The sequence below is a fragment of the Callorhinchus milii genome, unplaced genomic scaffold, assembly GCF_018977255.1.
Source record: "Callorhinchus milii isolate IMCB2004 unplaced genomic scaffold, IMCB_Cmil_1.0 Scaffold3, whole genome shotgun sequence".
NCBI lineage: Eukaryota > Metazoa > Chordata > Chondrichthyes > Chimaeriformes > Callorhinchidae > Callorhinchus > Callorhinchus milii.
In genome coordinates this window covers 69,793,309-69,817,093 of record NW_024704744.1, presented here as the reverse complement: position 1 = coordinate 69,817,093, position 23,785 = coordinate 69,793,309, and the positions used below count along the sequence as shown (strand labels likewise).

Genomic DNA, 23,785 nt, shown 5'->3' with positions numbered 1-23,785 from the left:
AGCATTTTGAGACATCTCAACAACATGGTAAGGTGTTATATCAAATGCAAGGACTATTATATATTATTATCATATTATTTTTGAGGGTGAACTGTGGTCATCTCTTTTGGGTTAATTAAACAAATAATTCAGGTCACTTTACACATTTAGGTGGCATAACTACAGAAACAGTGGCAAGTAGATGCATCGAGGACCAGCAAAAGGATTGACAGCTCAAATCTATCGCTAGGTGTCATAGAATATACAAGGTATAAGTCACACATTGATAGCTGTAAGGCACTCTGCTTCTGAAACTAGACCTTTCACATTGTAGATATGAGCGTGAAAATCCAAGCCTATTCCATACTGAAGTGCAGTTGTTGAACATTGAACCAAAATCCGTGGCACACAAGAGAAATGCAATAAAAAAGTTTTTAAATGTTAATGTGAAAACATGCGCATTAGGGTCTCGTAGCACTATAAAAATTAATGTGGGAAACACATTTTGTACTTTTCAAACATTTAGTTCCAATTATATGGCTAAAAGGCTTTAAAGAAAATCAGGATACACAAGGGCATTATGAAATGTATTTAAAGAGTGCTTTGCTTAAGATAAACAAGCCTGAAATGGCACTTGGTGATTGACTAATCAGTTAGTCATATTCCCATGTTACATATCGTTAACCCTATTGTAAAAGCTGTTTTTTTCTTCCCAAATAAGGAATTGAGGTTTTCAGAGCAAGTATTTTCTTCTCCTGGATTCCTATGGACAGTTTCTAAATAAGAGTGCGTAACTTGCTCTGATATTTGCAGATACCTCCTCGGTTAAACACTATGAAGCGCTACCCCTCGCGAAGGGAGCTATATAATTGTGAATTGTTGTACTTCATCAACTACCTACTCTGTGTGTTCAGGATTTACACCCTACTAGTGGTTATGACCCAGCCATATGGTTGGAGCAATAACCCTTGTGAAAAAATCATGGACATAGAAGCAGGTCCTGACCTCTTCAGTACAATCTTCAAATTTACCAGAAACATTCTGCCTGCAAATAGTCACTTCACCATGAAAAGGTAGCAATAAAAACTTTTTTTTAAAATGACACTGAAAGACCACTTCAGTCATCTGTGTGTCACACGATTCCACAGATAAGAGACCACAAATGTAACACTCCAGGATTTGCCAATGATTTCAGTTACTGGCCAGTGCACATGTAACTGGAGATTTGCTTCATTTTTTTTTAAAAATCAGAGGAGATGCCGGTCTTTCGTTGGTGCCTTTTCCACCCTCCACTTCTAGCTGGTGGAATCCAGTGTGGGGAGAAATCAAACTCGTAGATGCAATGGAGGTTTAACATTGCATTTCTCAGGGGCTGAATGAAACCTTTCTTGGTGCACAGATGAATACATTCCATTTAAGTTGATAGAGGTGAACAATTTTATTCTTTTATTAAGAGTTACAAGTATCTATTTAACTTGTCAAATATAGAAACCTGAAAGCATTTGTATTTGCTATCCAAAATTACTTTGGAAAGCAGCTGAAGTGGGAATAGACCAACAATTATAGAAGATTTGCTACTATCCAAACAATTTGGCAATGGAATAGTTAGCAATTGCAGCAACCTCTAAAAAAAGATCCACCACTTCATTGCATCTCTGCAGCCAACAAAGCCAATCCAGTTTACAGGATTTTGTTCAATTTCCAGGATTGCAATTACATTTCAGGATTTGACCATTGACCATCTGGTTTGTAAATAACTTGCCTTAAGTTTCCAATTGGGATTTTTGATATCAGAGAACCAAGTAAATAATGGAACAGTGCAACTTTTTCCTCTTCGATGCTGCTTATAAATCCAGGCCAAGCCCAACATGAACTATAAACATATTTAATGCTAGAATAACTTCTTATAGCTACATTGAAATGCCCCTCCATAATTGTAAAATCTCCACGATAGCAAGGAAGTCAATTCCACAAGACCAGATGAAAATAGTTATTTTACACCCGAATCATTTGTTACAATAACCAGTGCTAACATGAACGTTAGTCTGAGTTGCAACAAGACCAGCCCAAATATCAGTCAGTTTTGCGCTACAAAAATGCAGTTGTGATAATGCGATAGCAGAGAGAACTGTATTAAAAAGTTAGTGTGTGAACATTATTTCTCTGTGGGCATCAGAACTAAATTAACATGATGCCATTACACTTTAATAATAATAAACCTTGCATTTGATATGGCATCTTATCACGTCTTTGAGACGTCTCAAAGCACTTCACAGAATTTACTGTAAAGTGAATTGACTGGATATTTTGTGGGCAAAACAAAAAAGGGGGAAATCAGAACTAATCTACTTTATTTTATTCCTTACGCCTTTAAGAGAAAAAAAGGATAATAAGTTGTTGCGGTCTTTTGTGCTATTGTAGGATCATTTAAATGCTGATTTTCGTTAAAGCTAATGATTTCATCCCATACGTGCCAGTGATCAGTTTGTGCACTAACATCCTAGAGCACAAATCAGGAAATCCCCAGTCAATGTGATCCACAATAGTCCTAACAATCCTCTTAATCTTTCAAGTGCTATTATTCCTGCAAAATAGACATATGGGAGCCAGAGGAGTTACCAGTTCTCTATCACAACAGCATCCACTGACTTTACCCAAAGCATTTCAGAAAACACTAGGATCAGGCTGGTAGTGGAAATGTTAGCACAAAACAGGTGGATAGTGTATGATAAGAACAAATCATTCTGGTAGGATAGCTCGAAACAGCAACATGAGTCACTGACGAAAAGCAAATGGATTCAATCAAGATTTGTGACAGCCCCAAACACATTTCCCACAATAGATTTAAATATTGCTCAGCCAGGTAGTCTTAAATACAGGTTTAATTACAATCTTGAATAGCTACAGACATTTATGAATATTTCCATTATAGTTTGGTTTTATAATAGACTAGATGTAAATGTACAAAATTTGGTCTGGCTTATTTAAATAAAGTCTGGAAGTCACCATTTGATCGTCAGGAGGCACTTGCGTAAGACAAAGCTAGAGCATTTTTCCTTTCTTTAATCCAAGCTTTTATGAAATAACAAGCAGTAGAAACAAGCTGAATTTGTGCACAATAGATACAGGCACACCTATTCCTGCTACTAAAGTTCCGGTTGAGCAGCTCATTGTGCAACAGTTTGGCTGCAGGTGACATGTCGGTCTTCACCAGGTCAAATACCAGCGCTCAGAGGAAGCCGGGCCAAGTTCAGCATGGGCACTAATTGTTCAATGCATCAAGGCAGCATTGTAACATCTGGGCTTTGTTCTGAAAGGTAAAGGAATGAACTAGATTAATGTGACATTTTATAACACCAGCCACAACATTCACCCAAACTGAACCTGCTTTGATGAGACCCGACACTTCACGTTCGGCAAACAAAGTGCAACATCGCCCTCTGGCGTGCAGTGTAAATATAATCCACGACAATATAGTTTTCATCAGCAACTATTAGCAGAAGAGAACCATGAGCACCATTTTATCTATATGCCACATCTCTATCCTCCACCTCAAAATCACTGTGTACACACACCACTTATAATAGTTCAGGCAGTTTTGAAAGGAACCGAACATACCACTTGATTTACAGAACACCCCGTGACATACGCTTACTCACTTTGGCATGTTTTAGCTCCAGCTCAGTCATTTCAACCAGATTTTTACGGAATGCTGCCACTCGTCTGTCCTTGAAAGCAGTTAGCTCTGAATTGAGGGAGGAGCAACAGGGGAGGAAATAAAAGAAAAAAATAAACATGTAAAGCTAAATCAAACAATGTCGATGGGGGGGAGGAAATCAGACAATTACACAGTTGCTGCATTTCACAGGAATTCCCTCAAGTTCGATGTTAAAGGCTATTAAATGCTATTGGTGGGCACCTCAGCTCCACTGTTGTGCTAGTAACATTACTACTTGATAGTTCCATGACATTTCACAAGCTACTTGTTATTGCAATAACTTTTAACATGATAAAAATCCCCTACTTAATTAACCCTATACCAAATGTAAGGATTATTTATCAAAACAAGGAAGGAAGGAACTAAGGCAACCAACTACCTCGACTCCCGAATAGCAGCTTTGATTTCTCTGCTGGAGATGTGGAATGAGGAACTCGTACCTTGTTTTGCAGAAGCTGAAAGTTTTTCAAACTTCTGGCAGGACAGTTGCTGCTGTGTTTCTGCCAGCTTCACATCTTTACTCTTCATCCGAGCCTTGTCAAGAGCTTTGTTTGCATTTTCATAGTCAACCAGAGCTCGGGCTCTCCTGTATAAAAGATCCTGCAATAAAAAAACAATATTGCAGATTATAGATAACATTGATTGATGCACTTTTTTAAAATAAAGATTGTTTGAAATCAAATTCCAAAATTATGTATCAAATCAATGCTGTACAGTATTATGGGGCTTGTAAATCAAACTATAAGCTACATTACCTACCTTTGGCAAGTTCTTGATTCTTTAACATTGATCTTCTATCATAGACACTTCAGTCAAGATGGTAAAATCGCTAAGGTTTGAGATCAATAGATAATGAGGATCATAACCTCATGAGAAACCAAGTGTGAAAACCCATCATCATGCTAGATATACAGTGCACCAACACACAGAAATAACCCGGCATCTCGAATAGAATGTACATTTTCGCCTGGTAGGAACCACCCTGCTAACCTACTTACAGAGAGCATTAGGTACAGGTCGACACGAGTAGAGACTTGGGGACCCAAGAGTGCAGGTCAGAGTACTGCAGAAGTTTAATTAGCTATAAATTACATAGCTTACCATTGAGAATACTGTCCAGAAAACATCTACCACTTATCCAGGTAGGACCAATCTATCCATTACAGCTTTGATCTGTAATGTTAACAGGGTTTAGCTTGGAGTTTATGCCCCTTAAAAATGACTGGTCTGCCCTTCCTACCGATGAATCAGGTTGGCTGTGCTCATCCACAAGTCCCCTCAAGTCTACAGACCTGCTGCCTCAGGAACCAGACTTCACTGCCCACCACAGAGGATTGACATAATTCTGTCATCTCAATTCCAAGCAGATTCTCCGCTACTCCTCCCTCCCGCTTTCACCCACCCCTGGAGGAAGCTGTAATGGCATAGATCGAAAGCTACAAGCTAGTAAGTTGGAATATAACCATCAAAGGTGATGCTTGAGAGTTCATTACAAGGCTGTCCTATGCTAACCCTACAAAATGAACATACACAGATCACCTACCATGCAAGCTGGCTATTAACAAATTTAAACGCATTGTTAAACCCAAATTCCAATGCTGACATATTAAAATAAAAGATTAGTGTTCACCGAGAAACCATGCTTAACACTGCAAAAGTCCTAAAATTCCTGTATTACCTTTGCAGCCTGTATATCTCTCAGGTAGTATTTTAGCAGTTCCGTCAACTTCAAGTCTTCGTCACTTGCTACTCTTCCTTCCACTTTCTAACAGAAGAGGAACAAACTATCAGCAACTCACAACAATGAGTTGGGATATCTATTGTGCAATTAAACAGCGCCAAGGCAGGTTAGGTGCAACATGTTCCAGCAGTTTCATCTACTCATCACAGTAAAATAGACATTTTTGTAGTGCTATTCATGTCAGGACGATGTCTCAAAGAGCTTCACACAGATAATTGGGAGATAAAGCTAGGGAGTAATTGGTGGTCAATGAAATAGCACAACGTGGACTGGGCAGGGACAAGGTGGAGGAACCTTGGGAATGAGTTCCAGAGAATAGCGGCAGAATAGTTAAAAGCTTGTTCACTGATGTTGGGGCAATGGAAGTGGGGGAACGCAAGGCAGGCTGGTATTTACTGAACGGAAGGTGTAGCCAAAGTACTAGGTCACAGAAGTAAGGTGGATCAAAACTATGGAGGCATTTAAAAGATGAGAATTTTGAATCTGATCCACTGAGTGATGGGGAGCCGAATGAGATTGGGGCTATGAGCTCATGAAGCCTGGGGATACAGGCTGCAGAGTGGTGGATAGTCTGCAGCTTATGTAGAGATTTGCTGACAGAGCTCAAAACTACAAGCAGCACTAAGAAATCATACAAACTTTCAAAAAGAAAACAGAATTGAAACATTTAGAACCTGGGTTCTAACCTGGGTTCAATTCCCGGCAGGGTGAAATGTTGGGCAAGTTTCCTTACTCCACACGTCTCTTTTTACCTATCAGTAAGTAGGAACCTGGCTGTTAGTCGATTGGCGAATTGCTTTTCCAGGGAAAGTGAATCCTTCCAAAAAAAAATAATAAATCGGTCACTTCAATCCACGACCGTTTGTGGGACACTGCTGTGCGCAATTGGCATCCGCCTTTTGTCCACAAAATATACAGTCAGTTAACTTTGCAGTATATTCCATGAAGCGCTTTGAGACGTCTATAAGACATAATAAGGCGCTATATCAAATGCAAGGATTATATAACCACTCTCTCCTTATGTTGATTAGATAAGAAACAGAACCATTGAAAAAATTGCATACAAATTTCATTAAGTGCAGTAAAAAAAACTTACTCGAAGTTTCTCAAACAGCTCAGAAATCTTTATATAGTAGCTGAAAAAAGTCACAAATAGTCTAGTTAATCAAAACCCTTCACCACTTTTTTTTATAAAACAGGTACAGCTCATTTTCCATTCATATTTTTACTATGTCCCATAAAGATATTGTGAACAAATGTATTGATTCAGAAACAAAACAATTATGTATTTTAACACGTTGCTGTATTAAATGCATTAAACATGCAAGTAAAGCAGTTGACAATTTTTATGGCACTGCCTCAAGATGCGTTAACCCCAATATTTGTCCATAGTTAAATTTAAAGCAGAACCACACTTGCACACCTAAAGAATCACTAGACCACATATTGTATCTTTCAAAAGGCTTGTGCCACCATTCTGGATGCTTGTTCCAACTCTGGCACACTGATGTTATAATAATCCTGTTGCAAGAAAAATGAGTAATCTTGTTATACTCTACCACTCAATAGGATTCCAAAAGGAGTCTTGAAACTCCCTTAAGACAATGAAAAAGTGTAGATTAAAACATTTGTATCCCACAATCATTAACTGCCTTAATATGACTAAGCGTAACATATTTCATAGATAAGCATGTCATGGTAATATTCTCTTGAACTAACCCGTATATAAAATGATAGCTAACAATAATTTTCAAAGCACACACTCTCGCACCCTCCAGATTTCTTTGTGCTATGATTGGCATCAGTGACCAGCGGATTTCAATGGAAATTAGTAAACAAATTTATGCACATTAACACCAACTTCCTTTTTCCTCTGCTCATCAATGGGTCTCCAATATTTCACCACATGCAACCCAACACCTTTGAGCAGAAAAAATTGAATAGCAATAGATTTTTATAATGAAATAGATATGAAAGGTTCACAAACACTCAGTACAATATACAGGCGATCACAAGCACACTTTAATTTAAAAAGCAAGACAATTTGCCTAGCTAAAAGGACTCACGGATTTAATGGAGATTTTTCTTGTATCACAAGGTCATCCAAGCAGGCGGATAAATGAATATAATCATCAGAAACATCTGAAAGATAAAAAGTCCATATTTTAGTGTGCAAATAATCCCCAGTTTGAGGCGGAGAAGGGGCTTGGTGGAGGGACTTTGGGATATCATCCCCAAGACTGAGAGCAGAATGGCTGAATGTTTGTCCACTGATGGTGGGAACGGCAGTATTTGCTGAGCAGAGGAAGCAGCTGGGGCAGTTTGGTCTATCTAATTTTAAGATATTCAAAATACATTGCGCCCTTGCTTCTTCACTGAAATGCACGTCTAGTGGATATAAATAGCGATATAGATTCACAGTAATGTGCACATACTTTTGAGAGATCTCGTCATTTTTTCCACCTTTGTTGTCGAGTCTTTAATTTTGTTGCCATACTCAACGAGAAACATCTTTTCATGTTCAAAGAATTCATCTACATCCTGCAGGGAAGGGAAATATATTTTTTTAAACATCTCTAAAAGAAAACAAAAAAAAATCTAAAACCTGCAACACTGAAAGCTCCTCCAATTTGAAGATAGCAATATTGGTTTCCTTTGTTTGGCTGGGTTTTATTTGGGCAGCTTTAGTCCCGTTCCTAGTGGACATGGTTCACTAGAAAGGCCAAAGGGTAGTTGGCAATCGGGGAGGAGGGGGGAAGAGAGAGAGACACATTGGTTTAGATGAAGGTCCTGTTGGCCAGAGCAAAAAAAATAATTAATTTCTGACCAGACTGTCTGATGCCAAAATGGGAAGGGGCTTCAGTTCACACATGAAGCGCCCTATCTGATGAGCGCAAAATATTAATAATAATCCTTGCATTTGATATAGCGCTTTTCACGTCAGGAGGACGTCCCAAAGCGCTTCACAGAACACACTGTAAAGTGAATTGACTGTATATTTGTGAGCGAACGCGGCAGCCAATTGCGCACAGCAATGTCCCACAAACAGTCGTAGATTGAAAATGACCAATTTATTATTGTTTTTGGTTTTTGGAGGGATTATTATTAGGCTCTGTGTGGAGTAAGGAAACTTGCCCAAGGTTTCGCCCTCTGCCTGGAATTGAACTCAGGTCTCTCACTTGCAAAGCGAGTGCTCTAACCACTGAGCTACAGGACTCCACAATTGGAATTGGAATTCCATAATTGGAATTATTGATTGATTTTGGAAGACAAGATTGTGGAGTCCTGTAGCTCAGTGGTTAGAGCACTCGCTTTGCAAGTGAGAGACCTGAGTTCAATTCCAGGCAGAGGGCGAAACCTTGGGCAAGTTTCCTTTCTCCACACAGAGCCTAATAATAATAGCCTCCAAATCCAAAAACAATAATAAATTGGTCATTTTCAATCTACGACTGTTTGTGGGACATTGCTGTGCACAATTGGCTGCTGCGTTCGCCAACAAATATACAGTCAATTCACTTTACAGTGTGTTCTGTGAAGCGCTTTGGGACGTCCTCCTGACGTGAAAAGCGCTATATCAAATGCAAGGATTATTATTATTATTATTCAACAGAAAAAGCTAGGGAAAGGCTGCTGGGCTAAACAAATAGCTATACTTTTGCCTACAAAATACAGTCACTACACTTTAAAGCAAATCCTGTGAAGCGTTTTTAGACATTCCTCCCAACGTGGAAGTGCTATATAAAATTCAAATTATTATTGGATGTCCCTCGTTATTCTAGAGAATAAGTAGATAATCATCTAATAAAGCAGATTATTGTCCCTGGTTATGCAAAAGAATAACTCAACTAATGGCATTAAAACAGATAGCTTCAACACAGTGCCCTTCTGTTCTAAGAAATGTTCTCTCTGAAATGGAGCATTTGTGCTCCTTTCGAAAAAAACTGGACTCCAGACACTACAAGTGGAATAGAGTCTAACAAAAGGGAAAAGGTATACCAAGAAAAAGCCCCGCATTATAAAAAAAATTAAAAGCTTTAAAGTTAGGCAAAATCTTGAGTAGCATTAGACACAATGAACATAACTCCCATTGACTTGCTCCTCTCTTTGTTCTATTCTACAAATAAAGTTATTGAAATTACCTTAGCTCCAGAGATAAGCACTTCATCAGCACTCTTCATCATGCTCTTAAAAAAGCCGCCAAACATCTCCTTTGTGTTCTTCCTCCGGACACTCAACTAAAATACAAAATTCAGTTAGATGAACTGCGTGAAAAGCTACTTCAGACAGAATTCCAGATCAGTTGGGAGATGTTCTGTGAAACATCCACCCTTAAGTAATCCACTGCATAAACTTCATCAAGGTCCTCTTTGAGCTAGTTAACCAATCAGACACCCATCCTCATATAATTTTACAAGATTTACTGTAAACCAATCTGTTTACATAGCAACAATCCAGCCCACTTACTTAAACCACTCCAAACATTCGTAAAGTATTGATGGCTATAAAACATTGAGAAATATCATGGACAAAAAAAATTAGAAAATACCAAAGGAAAGCTAAAAAAAACTTCTTTAACTTTAACTGCAGATCCTCCAAACAGAATACCATATGATGAATGATTTTTTTAAAAAAAAAAGTATATAACTTAAACTAGAAACCTGGTATCTTGATCCAAGCCTAATCAACTGAAGAAACTTGGTTCAGTAGAAGTGTTTAAGTAATGTGGCGTTCAGAAAAACAAAGGTACTGTATTCATGCATGCCTTTTCTGTAAAATATTGTTATGGTGGCAATCATATTAAAAATTGACAGGCTGTAGAGGAAGCAAGGCTAATGAGGTTCCACAAAGCAGCACAAACATTTGCACTGAATAAGCATCCCTTAAACACCAATTACTTTTTGGAATTTTCTTTGCTTTTCAGATGAAGCACTTTTGCTCCCAATATGCTGAAAGATGCTGTACATAGACATTGAACCTCACTTGATCAACAAAATAACTGAAGCCATCAAGCAACTGCTGCATAAGCTTTTTCCACTTTCATCCCCCTTTGCTGAAAGCCAGGAACTAAGACTCAAGGGAATACATCCTTCCTGACTATTTAAATGAAGTGAAAAACAAAGCATCTTTACATCCTGGTTGTACTTACATCCTGATCATATTCTAGGAAAACATGGAAGTTAAGGTCTTTTCCAAGTACAGGATGTTCTGTAACCCTCTGCAGGAAGACTTCATGGATAGAGACAGTTTTCTTAAAGATGGCCAAATACTCACTAAACAAGAGGGGCAAAATCAAATACAAAGTATAAATATGATTTGCATCACTGAGGATTTATTTCCAGCAGTATAAGCAACAGCTAGTTGTGGAGTTAAACTTCACAGGCTGGGAAGTTCCAGGGCGCAAGCCCTCTCTGCAGCAAGTTAGAGGAGTCCAAATGTGGTGATGCTACAATTGGTGCCAGTGTCCGAGGCTTCGGGTGGGGAAAGAATGCAAGATTGGTCCCATTTATAATTTATCAAGTTATTGCTGAAGAGAAAGTATGGGACCCTGGCAAGGACAGGTTCAGTCTCATCCTTTGCTTCCAATCACCTTCTCCCTTTGCAGAATTGACTGGCCACAACCTGACTTCACAGATTTAAAAAAGCAGCCACAGTACAGGAAGGTAGCCAGTGTCCACAGGATTATACTCTGTGGATAATTGGAGCTTTCGGGAATGAACAAGCTGAAAGTAGTTTATTTTAAGCTGAGGGTGCGAGTCACATACATGGCTAAGAAGGCTGTATTCAATCACTACAATTTGAAATCTCAAAATCAGATCTCCTAAACAGGGTAGTTTGGAGCCATAAGACCTCAATATAAAAATATGGTAATTTGTACCATACTATATAAAACTCAGAAATTCAGCCCTTGTTCTCCAACTCCCAATTGCTATCTTGATGGTTTAATACATGGGTGAGGGCAGAATCGTGTTCAGCATAAATACTTCACATCTAAAACAGCTGACTGACTAACCGTACAGCCTCAAGTCTTGAAGAATGACCATTTGGACGAGATACCAGAGAGCAAACCAGCACCTATAGAACTGTAGCTCAGAGGAATTGTAAATCACCTAGTGCCCTCAAGAAAATTCAAAAGATTAGTCAAGATATCCAAAGTGCGATTTATTCATTAAAATCGACCTCTCAACTCCGGCCACGTATGGCTCCTTCTATTCTTTGAAGTAAAATCTATGAAACATTTGAAAGCATCCTCCCAACATAAAAGATGCTATATAGAATACAAAATTATTTTATTCCTATGCTAACTTCAAAGTAAAACACCACATCATGCACACATCATACATCCCTATCAGACCCCGCAAAAGCCCGAGATGAGTGTAACTCAAGGCTATTTGGAAGCCAGAAAAAAAAAAAAATGAGCTCACGCTTCAAGCTCCTGCTTCATTTTGTGAAATTCATCTTTAGACATGGAGCCTTCTCCTTCTCCCAGCTTTTGCATTTTTTCCCTGGCAGCATCAAAATCCGGTTTCGGAGGTACTGGAGGAATCTAGCAAGGAGGGAGAGAAAAATAAATCTATAAACATTATTTTGTTAGCAGTTTAACAAATCTTGCAGTGCCCCTACTACAATAGAAAAGCACTGAAATTGGGTTTAATATTTCTTTTTGTGTGAAAATCGAACTTGGAATCACATTGTGTAAGCTGACACTCTAGTGCAGCGCTGGGATGGGGGGGGGGGGGAGGCTTTTGGGAATGAACAATCATCTTGAGATTTAACGTCTCATCTCTTTGGATAAGAAGTTAAATCACACATATATGCCCTGTTCAGGTGGACATTAAAGACCGCCCGTGGAACTATTCCAAAGAGAAGGGCGTTTTTCTCTCTCCCTCCCGGTGTCTTGGCCACCAAATAACATTGTTTGCTCACTCCACGAGTGTTTGTGGGACAATGCAGTGGGCAATTGGCTGCCGCATTTCACCAAACAAATGCAGTCACACAGTGTATCGTGTGAAGCGCTTTGAGATATTTCAACAAAGTGAAAAGGCCCTATATCAAATGCAAGGATTATTATTATAAACATATATAAAGACATTTTTAAGCAAAATTAATACTTGGGCAAATGCAGGATAACACCGTTGTAACACAGCATCTCAGATTCAAAAAATTCAACAGGTCTGCAAAAAAGATTGCCAGCTCACAACTGACACTATTTTCTGCATACATATATTTATGTGCATGTCCCAAAGTCTTTATCCAATCCCACCAGCAACATTTCCTGTGAATGAATTCAGCAACACCTCAACCGAAAAGGTGACCATTTTTTACTTAAGCACAGGAAGCTGGTTCACAACAATTATAGTGCTGGCTCACAACAACACTGAACCCACTCTCAAACACATGTTTAACGCAAGGGCACATTTGAACAGGGTGACTCTTTAGCAATGCCAGACACAAACAGATATTCTTTTTCGCTTTCCCATTATACATGGGATGTTATGATCAAAGACCTAGTTCTATTACTCACAATTATTCCTGCATATTCTTCACTTTCAACCAGGGTATCATGTAACCAAATGAAATCTTCATGTTGCCGAATCACTGAGAACTCTGACTTCTTGAAGGTAGGTACCTTAGTCTGAAAGTGTAAATTAAAAAAAATATTTCTCAACTGATAAATTAGCTTCCTTGCTCTTTCTTCCTCCCTGAAAATCCAGGTTCAGAGCAATAGGTCTTCACTTCAGCCTCAAAGTACAATAGTACTCAAGACAGCACCAAACAATCATGAGAATTCAAAACCGATTTGAATCAAATTGAACCAGTGCTTCATTTCTTCATTCAAAATTAATTGGGTTGTAACATAATTTCTTCCCCACACCAGGACATCTCAAAATGCTTCACACGGTGTACTGTGAAGTGTATGGACTGCATTTGTAGGAGTAAAGGATATTACAAATAGCTGCTCTGAACAATTGTCTGAAGTCATCCATTACTGTTCCAATTTATCAAAAAGGGAAGAGCATCTTCAATATACAGGCTGACAGCTGGCAACACATTATCCAGCTGTTACGAATCCAAACTACAAAACAGTTTGGACCTTCCATCCTCTTGCAGAACAAATGAGGCCTAGAATTCCAGGCAAATGCAACCTTAGTCCAGTTGCATTGTATAATTCCAGTTGCATTATATATTGAAAGCTATTTACAACATAAGTCTAGGACATATAACATATATAATAAATACGCACACACCCTATATATATATATATAAAACATTATTAAAAAACAAGTCAAACCAGGCTCAACACTATCATTGAACAGTGAATGATTAGTTATGCAGTACTTTCATAGATTATATGCACTAAAAACCTGACTGCACTGAAGAAAATGGCAACACTCTAGATATCCCATTTCAGCCCCAATTACTTTGTCACTTATGCTATGTCTATATTGAAGGACTACAGCAACCCAATCTTAGATACCACTGTTGATAAACAACCCTTTCATTTGATATAGAACTTTTCATGTCATCAAGACTTCACACGGCGAGCAGACCACCAGGGCTAATAAAATTGCTGCAATTGTATTTTGTGGATTTTCTAAAAGAAGCAGCAGCCAATAATAACTTCCATATCTTCTCAATGAGAACAGCGATGGTGTCCAAGAGACCACCACATAATACACCATATTGCCCACTGGGGGGCGAGATACCATGATGTTCTCAGTAGGGAGATATAACAGCTCAGCCAGTTGCTTTGACACTACCAGCCTCTACATGTCTTGCCTGAAGCCTTTCCTGGTCTATTGGGAAAAGAAAATGTGGTCAAAGAAAAAAAAATAATCAACACTTGGAGACAACTAACAAGTTGACACACGCAAGCATTTCCACATTGCTGTCATTTAAAAAAAAACTCCAGAGTAAATGGGAGTTTACTGCTGTAGAGTAGTTCAGAGTCAGCTCCACTAGAACTCATAGCGTCAGGCTACTTCACAACCAGTTCAGGTGGAGCTGCCTCTGAACTACTCTACAGTATTTGGGCACGTGAAACGGAATTGGGAAATTCACTTAAAATTGTAGCACCAGATTTGGTGTCTAGTCAGATTTAAACCCAAAGCAAGAAGAGGAAGTACAAATGTATGAAGAGAGCAGCTTTCTGTCATCCAACAAAACTTCTAGAAGGGTACAAAAGATTCAGATCTTAGAGAGACTGCACCCAAAATTCCAAAAGTACTTCATTGTAAAATCTTGTGCAAACAGGACATTGTGCATAGAGATAGTGAGGTCAGCACTGCAATCCAGGCACAGGAGTTAACAACAACAACAACAACATTCCATTTATAGAGCGCCTTTCACGTCGGGAGGACGTCCCAAGGGGCTGTACAGTTAGGTCAGGACCCGAGCAGGGGGAAATGGTCAGGGTGAGGGGAGGGAAGGGTGGGAGCGAGGAGGGGGTAGAGAGTCGAGAGGGGAGCTGAAGGCACAGTCAAAGAGAAAGGTCTTGAGACCGCCCTTGAAGGAGGAAAGGGAGGAGGCGGCGAAGGCACTGGGGGATAGAGTTCCAGAGCCTGGGGGCTGAGAGGCTCGGCCACTGATGGTAGGGCGGTTGGGGCGGGGGATGTGGAGCAGACCAGAGCCAGAGGAACGGAGGGTACGGGCAGGTAGGTAGAGGGATAGTAGGTCGGAGAGGTAGGAGGGAGCAAGGCCGTGAATGGCCTTGTAGGTGAGGGTGAGGATCTTGAATTCGAGTAAAGTTCGAGTTAAGAGTAGAAAGAGTGAATTAGGCTCTATCCCTTTTTCCATCATTTCAGCTACACCAAACTTTTCAATCCTCTCTCTTGCATATAATAAATAATATTTGATATTGCACCTTTCACATCAACAGAATGTCTTAAACACTTCACAGGATTTTACTATGAAGATTAGTGACTATTTTGTAGGTGAACACAGCAGCCAATTTGAATACAGCAATGTCCTCCAAACACCAATAAGTGAATGAACAATTGTACCTCGGGTGTGGTTGGCCAGGATACCAGAAGGAACTCCCTTCACTTTTCAAAGGAGTGCTATGGGATCTTTAACATTCATCCTTCAAGCTGACAGGATTAAAGTCTCAGCTGAAAGGTGCATCTCCAAAAATGAAGCAAATCCACAACACTGGATTGGAGTGTCAGCCTAGATTCAATGAGTTCAAAGTCCAGATATGGGGCTTGAATCCACAACCTTTTGACTCAGCAACGAGAACCTCGTCAACTGAATCAGGCAATATACCAATCCCGATTCCTCTTTAGAATATGCATCCAGTTACCTTTTCAAAGATTTTGCACTATCCATTTCAAAGATTCCCAGATTCTTATTCCATAGTGTTGTCACTTGATATGTTTAGTGATGCAAACAAAATTCAATGCCAACATGCTTGCTTCCTTTCCTTAAGAGTACTCCTTCCAATTGCTAACAGGCCTGTATTTCATCAGATCGCTTTAAATTGCAGATCAAAACAATTTCTCTAGACCAAAGTTTAGAACAAAAATAAAACTTTAAGTGTGAAAAAACAGCAAGTGTACAATTGGAAACCACAAACCCATTACCCTTTGCGTAAAATGGGTGCTGCTCAACTTCCTTTCTTGCTTACAGCTTCCTTATTCTTTAAAATCTGTTGTCTTCTCCAATTTGTGAACCTTTTTTTAAAAAAAGGAAGGATTTGCCTGAAATTAGTATTGCCAATCACGTGGACATGCTTGAGAATTTCAATTAAGTCACCTCCTTTCCAAGGCAAAGAGAGCAGATTTTCTTAAGCTTTCCTCAGAACTAACAGAACATTCCCAACACTTTGAATTGCTACACTTGCTCGTCTGCATGATCTCAAGGCTACTTGAAATTCTGCTAACATTTACAACTTAATTGTCTTAAAGCAATCACCTGAATTACAGCATTTTAATTCAATACAAGTGCCAGGATATAAATACAAGGAGATTTTAGTTCCAATAGTTTTCGAAGAGGTTCTTAACTATATTTTCCTACAAAGCTCTAATGCTTACTTGCAAAAGTACACAAATATGTTTTGCCCACAAAATACACAGTCAATCCACTTTACAATATATTTTGTGAAGCACCTTAAGACATCTCAATGAATATCAAATGCAAGGATTGTTATTAATAAAAAAAAGTGACTGAACTTTACAGTATATCCAGTGAAGCACTCTGGGGCAGCCCCTTGACCTGAAAGGCACCATTTCAAATACAATGATTATTTATTCTCACAATTTAAAAGAGGTGCATTTTTGAAAGCTTGGTCAGCGGAAAGGAAAGAATGTCAGAGAGTCACTCAGATCGCACAGAAGGAAGCAGAGAGCAGATGTGCACAAGCAGATTGGAGACCAATTTACAAGCAAAAGCGATAATGATGAAACAGGATGAAAGCCATTAAATAGACACTCGTGAGCAGATTATGTATAAATACATTGTTGGACATTTTAAAAACACAGATAAACTGAGTAGGTTGGCCAGATTTTGATGATAATTGAACCCAGCTAATAAAGAAAACAAAAACAGAAGTCGCTGGGAATACTCAGCAGGTCAGACAGCAACTATGAAGAAAGGAAAGTGAATCAACGTTTCAGGTTGACGACCCTTCGTCAGAACTGGGGAAGGTTGGGAAGGAGAAGGCTCCATGTGCTGGATTTTGCCAGAGTTCATTGCAAATACAAGAGCAACTTCAGTGAGAAAAGAAAAATAAATCACTCACTTCCCACAGGAAAGCACATCTCAGCCACATAAATCAGGTGATTCTGAAGGAGCATTTCATTTCACCAAAAAGATATACCTTAACAGAGAGTGTGGGCGGCACGAAAAGCCCTTCAATCGGGTTTCTGTGCCGCCCACAGCAGAGAAACAGCCCTGGTCAACGTGACAATGACTTTCTGTCCATCTGCGACCAGGGCTCCCTCTGCCTCCTCGTCCTCCTTGACCTCTCTGCTGCCTTCGATACCGTCAACCACTCTATCGTCATCCACCGCTTCTCCACTCACCTCAACTTTCACGGCTCTGTCCTTGACTGGTTCAGATCGTACCTCTCAAACCGCCGCCACTTCATCTCCACAAGTGGCTTCTCCTCTAGCCCCCGCACCATCTTGTGTGGCATTCCTTGGGGCTCCGTCCTTGGTCCCCTCCTCTTCAAATATCTATATGCTCCCTCGTGATGACATCATCCACAGACATGGGGTTCAACTTCCAATGTATGCGGATGACACCCAACTCTATCTCTCTGCCTCCAACCTCCACTGCTGCCCTGACAGAATGTCTGTCTGACATCAAGTCCTGGATGAGAACTAACTTTCTTCAGCTGAACGTCAACAAGACCGAGGTCCTCCTGATTGGCTCCCGTCAGCGCCTCCTCACCTCAAACGCTGACAGCATCACCATCCATCAACATCATCACGCACACGCCACCTTGCTAAGCCAGTCCGGAACCTTGGCGTTTTGTTTGACCCTCAACTATCCTTTCTACCCCACATTTGCACCATGACCCGCTCTGCTTTCCCCCACTTCCACAACATTGCCCGACTCCACCACTGTCTCACACCGCAGACTGCTGAAACCCTCATACACGCTTTCATTACATCGAGGCTCGACTATGCAAACTCATTGCTTGTCGGCCTCCCCAACTCCTCCCTCCAAGGCTGCAGATCATCTAGAACTCTGCAGCCCATGCCCTCGCCTGCACCAGGCTCTGTGACCCTATCACCCCCATCCTTGCCCAACTCCACTGGCTTCCCATCACACAGAAGATACAGTTCAAGATCCTGGTCCTCACCTTCAAAGCCCTCTATGGTCTTGCTCTCACCTACCTCTGCGACCTCCTAACCCCCTACCACCTGCCCACTCCCTCCACTGAGCAAGCTCCGGCCTGCTTCATGTCCCCCGCCTTGCTCGCCCCAATATTGGCCACTCTGCCCCCACCCTCTGGAACTCCATCCCGCAGTCCCTCCGCCTCGATCCTTCCCTTGCCTCCTTCGAGACCCATCTCAAGGCCTCCTCTTCGACCGTGCTTTCGATCACCCTGCTTCCCCCCCGGCCGCCACCTACCCCGAGCCCAGTTTGGGTCCGAAACTCTGTCTGTCCAGTGCCTTGGGAAGTCCTCCTGATGTGAAAGGCGCTATACAAATGTAATTTTGTTTGAGTGAACACCTTCAGGCTAGCAGGAAAAGCAACAAAAAAAAATCTATGAAGAGTGAGTTTCCAAACATCATAGGCAGTAAACCCACATTGAGTGTGCCTGGAAGATCATAAACTCGGTAAAGGAGGACTTTTGGTACTTCCAAAACCAGGTATAGTTCTGGCAGAATGAGGGGACAGTGAGGGCCTGTCTCAGGCTCGCGCATGCTAGGATCAGGGACTGTGTACTGAGGGACAAGACGAAGTTCGGCTCAACAACGGCAAACGGCAGATGGGGCCTGACCCTGGCACAAGCTGCTCTGGCATAAACTGCTCAGGGTGCACCCACCGCGTAGTCTATGAGAGCACCCAAAACTGACTGAAGTAAGGGTACAGAAGGACACTCGAGATGTAACGTCCCAAAAATGTTTGTATGGTAAACATGTGCACGTACGGTGCTCATCGGGGCACCTTCCAAAAGTGGCAAGTGCAGCGATCAGGGTGTGTGCAAGGATGTGGTGTTCACAGGGGTGACTCCAGACTGAGTCTCAGGCACAATCTCGCCTTATCAGGGTGTGCGTGGGTGTGCACATGAATGTGGTGTAGATAGGGGCAACTCCTAACTGTATTAACAGGAGCATCCCAAAAAACATGTGCACAACCTACGTGCGTTGAAGGAATGTACCATAAACAACGGAATGTTTTTTGTATTGGGAGAAAAGGAAAAAATTGTAACACAAGATGTTGTATGTTGTTTGTTTTAGATTTCTGTTGTACCAAATATTATATTTATAAATAAATGTATATTTTCAAAAAAAGTAAACATAATTGAGGTGCACTTATTCCACACTCAAAAGAATTAAATTTGAACACTGCTGTACGCCTAAAATGGGCATATATTATATAGCAAGTCACCCCAAACTTTCATAAAACTTGCAGTTTATTATGCTGCCCTACTACATCTAGGCAAGCAGATGTTGTTTCTCGTATTTAGTTCTGAAGGATACACCCACCTTGGTGTGAACTGTGAATTTAACTTTATCTCTTTCGCTGAGGGCATCAGGAATTTCAACCAGCACTGCGGGTTCTACATCCATTGATACAGATTCTGGCTGCAATAAAAAAAAAGGAAAGAGTTAACACTTTAATGGAACAATGCTAAATTTAAATTGATTTTGATATTAATTGATATTATAATTTAAATATTTATCAGACTATGAATAATATTTGATAAAACACCTACAATGTCAAAACTCAAATCACTTTATTTTCTGCAAAATGTAATGCAATGACTGTATTTGTAGGCAAAAACAACAGCCCGTTTCCACATAACAATGTCCCCACAAACAGCTACAAAGTGAGTAACTAATTTATTTGAAGTATTGATTGTTGACCAAGATAAGCTTCTCGTTTTGAATAATCCTTTGGGATCTTTAACCTTACCCTGAACAAACAGACGTGACTTCAGTTTAACGTCTCATGCAAAGGTTGACATCTCTGACAATGCAATATCTCCCCCTAGCACTGCATCGGAGCTTCAAAAATCTCAATATTTGAGCCCACAACCCTTTGACCAAGAGACAAAAAGACAACTAAATGAGTGGGCTGACCCTAAACTATACATGAGAATGCCAATTGCACAATAAAGAAAAATATGTCTTGGGAGACACCAGGAAGCAGCCAAACGACAGTATAAAAATTAGGACAAACTTTAGGTGTATAAGGGCTGGTTTGTGACAGAAAAAGATGCACCCCTCAAGAATAAATCTGGCAAAGATAAATGAATACCCTTCAAAAATATGTAGAACATGCAGATACAACAAAAATATGTGGGGCATGCAGACAAAATGTACGTCCAAGTGGAAGGGGGTCAAATCATTTATATAATATATATAATATTCTCAATGGGATCACTTGAGGATTACAAAGTTTACACGGAAAAACTGAAGGTGACTACTGAACATGGGACAAGTCTATACAGAAGCAAGCTTTATTTTAGAAGGGAGCTGAGAAAAATATGACAAAGCAGGAAGTATGCAAAAACACCACTAAATATAGAAATTACTAGTGAGACCACAAGAAATTGAAGAGAAAGGCAAGAAATGGACAACACATGCTTGGACCTCACCTAGAATCATAGAATTATACAGCACATTTGGCCCACCGTGTCCATGCTGGCTCTTTGAAAAGAGCTATCCAATTCAATCCCACTCCCCCACTCTCTCCCCACAGCCCTACAAACTTGTCCTCGCCAAATAATTATCTACTTCTCTCTTAAAAGTTATTGAATCGGTCTCCACGACCCTTTCAGGCAATGCATTCCAGATCCAAACTCGCTCTGTGAAAAAAATTCTCCTCAACTGATCCACTATTCAAAAAGAGAAGAGAATTTCTCCCAGTGTCCTCACCAACAATCCCCCAATTACAATTGGTCACTCACCGAATGGCTGTTTGTGGGAAATTGCTGTGCAAAGTTGTTCTGCTGTATTAGCCCACAAATACAGTCACTCCAATGCACAGTAACTCCTGTCAAATGCTTTGAGACATCCTTCTGATGTGATAAGGCACTATAAAGTGAGAGACCTGAGTTCAATTCCCGGCAGGGCGAAACCTTGGGCAAGTTTCCTTACTCCACACGCCTAATAATAATCCTCCAAAACCAAAAACAATAATAAATTGGTCATTTTCAATCTACGACTGTTTGTGGGACATTGCTGTGCGCAATTGGCTGCCGCGTTCGCCCACAAATATACAGTCAATTCACTTTACAGTGTGTTCTGTGAAGCGCTTTGGGACGTCCTCCCGACGTGAAAAGCACTATATCAAATGCAAGGATTATTATTATTATAATACCAAAATGCAAATATTATTATTAATAATAATCCTTGCATTTGATATAGCGCTTTTCGTGCCTTCTAGACATCCAAAGCACTTCACAGAATATACTGTAAAGTGAATTGACTGTATATATGGAGGTGAGAGGCAGCAGCCAATTGCACAAAGCAGTGTCCCACAAACAGTCGTGGATTGAAGTGACCAATTTTATTTTTTTTTCTTGGAAGGATTTTTATTAGGTGTGCGGAGTAAAGAAACTTGCTCAAGGTATCGTCCTGCCTGGAATCAAACCCAGGTCTCTCGCTTGCGAGGCGAGTGATCTAACCACTGAGCTACGGGCCTCCTACAATTAAACCTACATAATGCATTCACATTGCAAAAATGCCATTACATAGCAAAGTAACATAATAAAAAAATGTGATTGTTTTATAAAGTGGATTAATTGTATATTTTGTGCGTAAAATGCATCAAAAGGAAATAGGTCACAATGAAAATTTAGCTTCAAGTAAAGCAAAACTAAGCAAGTAAATACAATACCAATTTGAATTTTTAAGTCCCATTCAAATCAATACAGGCCAGTCATGTTACAATTCAAAATTATAACAATCCTTAAACTGATATAGCACCTTTCATATCAAGAGTACATATCAAAGCAGGATTTACAACAAAATGTAGTGACTGCATTTTGTTGGGAAACAGTCAATCTACAAACAATATGCCACAAATTATGTAATTCAAATATTTCTATATTCCTACAAGTCAGGTGGTTGTTGTCAGGAGGTTTTTTGAAAACGACAAACACAATTATTTCCCCAATGGTGAAACCACATGAAATTGGGATAGTTATTAATTACAAGTGGCACACAGAAAGTCTGTGTTGTGCCCACCAGGAAGGCTTGCCAGGCTCACAGGACCAGCCTCCAGTTCCCAAGCCAGCCAGGTCTGCAGCTGCAGCAACTGGGGCAAGGAGTTATCCCACTCAGCTCCTGTTAACCCTGGAAGCCAAAGCCTTAATAATAATAATAATAATCCTTGTATTTGATATAGCGCTTTTCACGTCGGGAGGACATCCCAAAGCGCTTCACAGAACACACTGTAAAGTGAATTGACTGTATATTTGTGGGCGAACTCGGCAGCCAATTGCGCACAGCAGTGTCCCACAAACAGTCGTAGATTGAAAATGACCAATTTATTATTGTTTTTGGATTTGGAGGGATTATTATTAGGCTCTGTGTGGAGTAAGGAAACTTGCCCAAGGTTTCGCCCTCTGCCTGGAATTGAACTCAGGTCTCTCACTTGCAAAGCGAGCGCTCTAACCACTGAGCTACAGGACTCCAAAGCCTTAGCAGGTAGGATGGTCCTCGCTGGACAAGCAGTGAGAAAGCTTGCCAGCCAATGCCCACACTGGGCAAGCAATACAGTTTTGGGTGGCTAAACTCCAGCAATTCCCCACCCCACCCCGCTCCCCCACCCCCAGGGTCCCTAAGAGCCCAATACTTTCTGGAATTCGCTAAGCAGTATGTGTCCCTCCAGGGAGTGTGCAGTTTCCATTTCAATGAATATCTCTGGAATTTCCATGTGGGTTGTTTGGAATTCTCAGCTAGGGAGACCCTTAAGCCATGGTGATATATTGTGTCAGACCCCCAGCTTGACCCGAGCGTTGTATAACTGACCCCTATCGATATACAATGCCATTAAACGTTATTTTCTTATGGGACTTTTTTTGTGTTTTTAAAAAAAAACGCATTTAGTAACACGTCGATACATTCCCAGTTTTTCCATTGCAACTAAATGCCATTGGCAACATCTTTTCGCGACACCCCCTTTTTTTGTTTACAAAACTTTTCCAAAACGTTGCTGTCTAACAAAACAGGAACTACTCGGGTCGGGGTCGGGTCTGGGTCTGGTCTGAGTCTGGGTCTGGCACCACACCACACCTCCCCCTCTCTCCCCTTACCTTACTGCTGTCGGCGGTACCTTCGGACATCATGTTCCTCTTGCAGAAAAGAGTGGGAGGTAGAAGCGGGGTCTGTACGTAAGAGAGAGAGAGAGCACGGCGCTTAACTGGGTCAAATAAAGTTGCTGCAACCTTTCCTCCCTCCCTCCCTCCCCACCCGCATCTCACCCACCTCCTGCGCTGCTCCCTCTGCAACTCAAATGTCCCGCCTTTACCGTCTCCCAATTGGCGGCGTCGGTCAGCGCCCGACGCGTCGCCGGCCCTGCTATTGGCCGCGCGGGCCGCTCGTCCGTCACAATCCGGGCTCGCCTTCGAAAGCGAGCCCCGCCCCCGCCGCCCGTCCATCAGCCCCGACGCACGTCACCCGCCACGTTCCGGCAGTCACATGCTGCGAGCGAGCGAGGGAGGG

The 23,785-nt window shown here is 40.8% G+C and overlaps 1 protein-coding gene across 2 annotated transcripts; it reads right to left on the bottom strand.

Moving 5' to 3' along the window:
* Positions 1–1,392: 1,392 nt before the first annotated feature.
* Positions 1,393–23,461, bottom strand: snx5 (sorting nexin 5). 2 transcript variants are annotated; one of them, NM_001292994.1, is given in 13 exon segments: positions 2,846–3,289; positions 3,639–3,724; positions 4,138–4,297; positions 5,376–5,462; positions 6,535–6,574; positions 7,505–7,580; positions 7,874–7,979; positions 9,578–9,673; positions 10,585–10,708; positions 11,861–11,982; positions 12,961–13,071; positions 19,598–19,696; positions 23,377–23,461. In NM_001292994.1, coding segments are annotated over 13 exon segments (1,188 nt in total). In that variant the 5' UTR covers positions 23,410–23,461; the 3' UTR covers positions 2,846–3,241.
* Between the last annotated feature and the right edge of the window lie 324 nt (positions 23,462–23,785).

Bases quoted from the DNA above. Each gene is read 5' to 3' on its own strand.
- snx5 (XM_042332669.1), bottom strand. From the start codon at position 11,934: ATGCAAAAGCTGGGAGAAGGAGAAGGCTCCATGTCTAAAGATGAATTT. The intron at 7,581-7,873 runs GTATGTGCACAT...TTTATCTTTCAG, and splicing joins AATGACGAGATCTCTCAAAA to ATGTTTCTGATGATTATATT. The intron at 4,298-5,375 runs GTAATACAGGAA...TTTTTATTGCAG, and splicing joins GAGATATACAGGCTGCAAAG to GATCTTTTATACAGGAGAGC.